The sequence below is a fragment of the Raphanus sativus genome, unplaced genomic scaffold (assembly GCF_000801105.2).
Source record: "Raphanus sativus cultivar WK10039 unplaced genomic scaffold, ASM80110v3 Scaffold5022, whole genome shotgun sequence".
Classification (NCBI taxonomy): domain Eukaryota; kingdom Viridiplantae; phylum Streptophyta; class Magnoliopsida; order Brassicales; family Brassicaceae; genus Raphanus; species Raphanus sativus.
In genome coordinates, this window is record NW_026620322.1 from 1,453 (window position 1) to 4,791 (window position 3,339).

Here is a 3,339-nt window from a genome sequence, read left to right on the forward strand (position 1 = left end):
GAGAGAGTAAATAGGAAACCTAGAACAATTCAAAATAAACTTATGATATGTAGTTATTGGGAATGTGAGTTTCCTCACCAGAAATTTACGTTATTATTTCACGGGTTATATACAATGTATAATAAATTGCACATACACATTTATCAAATATCTCAGTATATTGCAGTCCGCGTATGCAGCTCAGCCAGTGTATTGACTGGTGATAAAAGATGGCTAATTTAGCATGCATTGGTTCGAAGGGTTAATGAACTTAATACTTAAAGCAGATGGTTACCGAAACAATGAGAAATAAAAGATTCTATTACCATTATGTAGCACCTATCAACCGACAACCATGGCAATAGAATTAAATTTTGATTACGACCTAAACTAAATTTAAAAAAACACTTCAACCAGTAGAATTATTCTGATATGTTATTTCATATGTTATTTCATATGTATCGAAAGAACGTTACGGTTGTTGAGATGTTACGTCGTAGCGGCAAACAAAGGATATTAAAGAGGATTAGGGAATCCAATGCTAATAAATCCAAAATAAATAAATAAGTGATCAGCCATACGATGTTGATTTATAAGTCAGCTGTTTAAATTTAAAAGAACAAAAATTGATGTCATATAGTATATTCTTTTACAATGTGTACTTTTAGGTGAAATTGGACAAATAGATGATTAACCTTTGTTAAAGGGCTGCACTATAACCAAAATCAATACATTTTTGATATACATAGCAGCGCAATCAAGCAAAAAAGAATTAATCCACACATGTAATCAATTACAGTACCCTTTTTTACACTTCAGGTGTGGATTCGTTCATGTCTGAACAAAAGACGGTCTACTGAAATAATTAATGTAATCTAATTGGTCTTTATTCTTATAGTATTTGTTACTTTCGGCACCATTATTTTCTTTATATATGTTGCTGCATCAACCACTCATAAATCATACTAATATTATTATTTTTTGAAATAGTTTTTTATTTTACCACCAAATATTATTATTTTATTGCATCTTTAAACATAGAATGTATTTATCTTATCTTCAAAATAAAAATTTGTATATTTAATATATGGAACCACAACGAACATTTTTACTTATTTCATGCTCTATATTTTCTCTAAATTTACTTTCGTTATTCTGTGAAAAAACACATCTTTTAAAGATATAACAAAATTTATGTTTTGGTCAAATGGCTGAAAAAATTCATCATCTTTTCATATAACTTATAAAACAAGATTGTATTATTCACTCTGTGTGAATCTGAATTTGTTGTTCGTGTAGACCAGGGCCGTCTCGAATTATTTATATACTCTGTTCAAAAAATATTAATTGTATATTTAACAATGCAATCGAGTAATTTAAAAAAAAATACAACTTCATTTATATATATTTGATGTATTTTTGAAATTATAAACTCTAAATTCAGTATAATGTATGAAAAATTAAAGTTTTTTTTATCATAATTTATATATTTATTTTTAGAAACTCTTAATTTTTTTAAAAAAATTGATTTAGACTCTGTTCGACCGCACCACTAACGTGCTGTTAGACGGTCCTGGTGTAGACAATAATGAGAATAATGCCATTTTCTACACTTTTAAATCTTGATATCATACTTAATTTTTGGACAAAAAATTACACACATGTAAAGTTAATTAATCAAAATTAATAAATCATACTCTCTTCGTATTATTTTAAGTGGGTTTTAATTTTTTTTACAATGAATAAGAAAGTTTAAAATTTTATATAATTTATTTTGGTTGCATAAAAGTAGCATTAAATCATACTAATTCAACCAATTTTAAAATACAATATTTCAAGTGATTAAATTTTACTTAAATTAATGAAAACATCACTTATTTTGAAAAAATAAAAATTATTAAAAATTACTTAAATTAATACGGAGAGAGTATGACATTAAAATAAACACTATGGAGAAAACCAATTCCCTAGAAACATTTCACATTTCACTATTTTTTTCTCACTAAAGACCTTTTCCGTTGTCCTTTCTGTTTTTCACTTTTAAGATTAAAAATCACTTTCTTTCTTTCTTCTTCATCGTTTCCCTCCTTTCACTCTCCACCAGAGATTCCTTCGATCATCTTCCCCGATTCAGAGATGGGAAAATACATAAAGAAGTCAAAGATCGCCAGCGGAGCCCTTTCCATAAAAGACATCTCTCACCAAACCGCTTCCGGTTTTCGCACCAGAGCCGCCAAGAACCTCGCCCTGCATCGTCTCCGATCTCACTCAACTCCGCCGTCCGTCGACGCTGACTCATTTCGTTACCTCCAGATCCGGAGCCGCCGTCTCGTCAAGCTTCCGTTACTCGCCGAGACAAAGAAACAACAGCAGAAACAGCTTATAAACAGTGTCGGTAAACGACAAACGACGAACCCTAGAGCCAACTCCGTGTCGTCAGAAGAGCCGACCACGAATCTGGAAGAAGATTGTGGTAGCAACTTGGTGAAATCGGAGTCTGGTTGTAGTCTTGGAGAGAAAGGTTCCGAGCTCGAATCAGGAGACAGGTAACTTTAGTGAAAATCTATATATTACTCTGTTTACAGACAGAGAGAGATAATAGTTTGAGTTCTTTAATATGCATTTTTGTTCTTGACTCAGAGAAACGACGCCGTGTAGCTTAAGAAGAGGCTCAGAAGAAGCTACACAAAGTGTTACTTCGTCTAATGAGATTGAAGACTTCTTTGCATTCGCAGAGCAGCAGCAACAGAGATGCTTCGCTGAAAAGTAAAAATCCTCACTCAGACACTGTGATCGTGAGTTTGAGAGTTTCTTGCCTGATTTTGATGAAGTTTAATGGTTTTGCAGGTACAACTTTGATATTGTGTCGGAGAATCCATTGCCAGGACGTTACGAATGGATCAAAGTGGTGGTACCATGAATGTGTGTTTGATGTAACATTATGCTGTAAAGTTGTGTGATTTATTAGGAAGATCTGTGTTGGAACAGAGGCAATGCAAAATTGCACACAGACTAACAAAGACTAGCCTTAATAAAAACCCCTTATGTTAGGGGTTTTTGAGGGGTTGGGGGGGTTAACTTGTTAGTTAAGGTAATAATGTAATGTTTTAATCTCTCTAATTTGCAATAAAATAAAAAAATAGTTCTAAATGTTTTTTACTGGCTACATATTCTTCAATCATTTCATCATAGTCTTCTCAAGCTTGTTATTTGTCTGAGTTTGTGGTTCTCCTCTGCCATCTGATTTTACTTTACAAGTCATAAAACTTTGGATTCAAGTTGCAAAAGTGGCAAACTCTTCTGAACAAAAACGTTCGTCACTCACAGGCTTTTCGATCTCTCTTCTTTATTGCTACTGTC

General features: G+C 32.3%; 1 protein-coding gene across 1 annotated transcript; it reads left to right on the plus strand.

Annotated features, from left to right (window-relative positions):
* Positions 1–1,999: 1,999 nt before the first annotated feature.
* On the plus strand, positions 2,000–3,133 carry LOC130507635 (cyclin-dependent kinase inhibitor 5-like). The gene is made up of 3 exons (XM_057002327.1): positions 2,000–2,525; positions 2,620–2,745; positions 2,827–3,133. The coding sequence occupies exons 1-3, from the start codon at positions 2,116–2,118 to the stop codon at positions 2,897–2,899; spliced, it is 609 nt and encodes a 202-aa protein (XP_056858307.1). The 5' UTR covers positions 2,000–2,115; the 3' UTR covers positions 2,900–3,133.
* Positions 3,134–3,339: the final 206 nt, after the last annotated feature.

Coding starts and splice junctions, on each gene's coding strand:
- LOC130507635 (XM_057002327.1), top strand. CDS start 2,116: ATGGGAAAATACATAAAGAAGTCAAAGATCGCCAGCGGAGCCCTTTCC. Junction 2,526..2,619: donor GAGCTCGAATCAGGAGACAG/GTAACTTTAGTG, acceptor TTCTTGACTCAG/AGAAACGACGCCGTGTAGCT. Junction 2,746..2,826: donor CAGAGATGCTTCGCTGAAAA/GTAAAAATCCTC, acceptor ATGGTTTTGCAG/GTACAACTTTGATATTGTGT.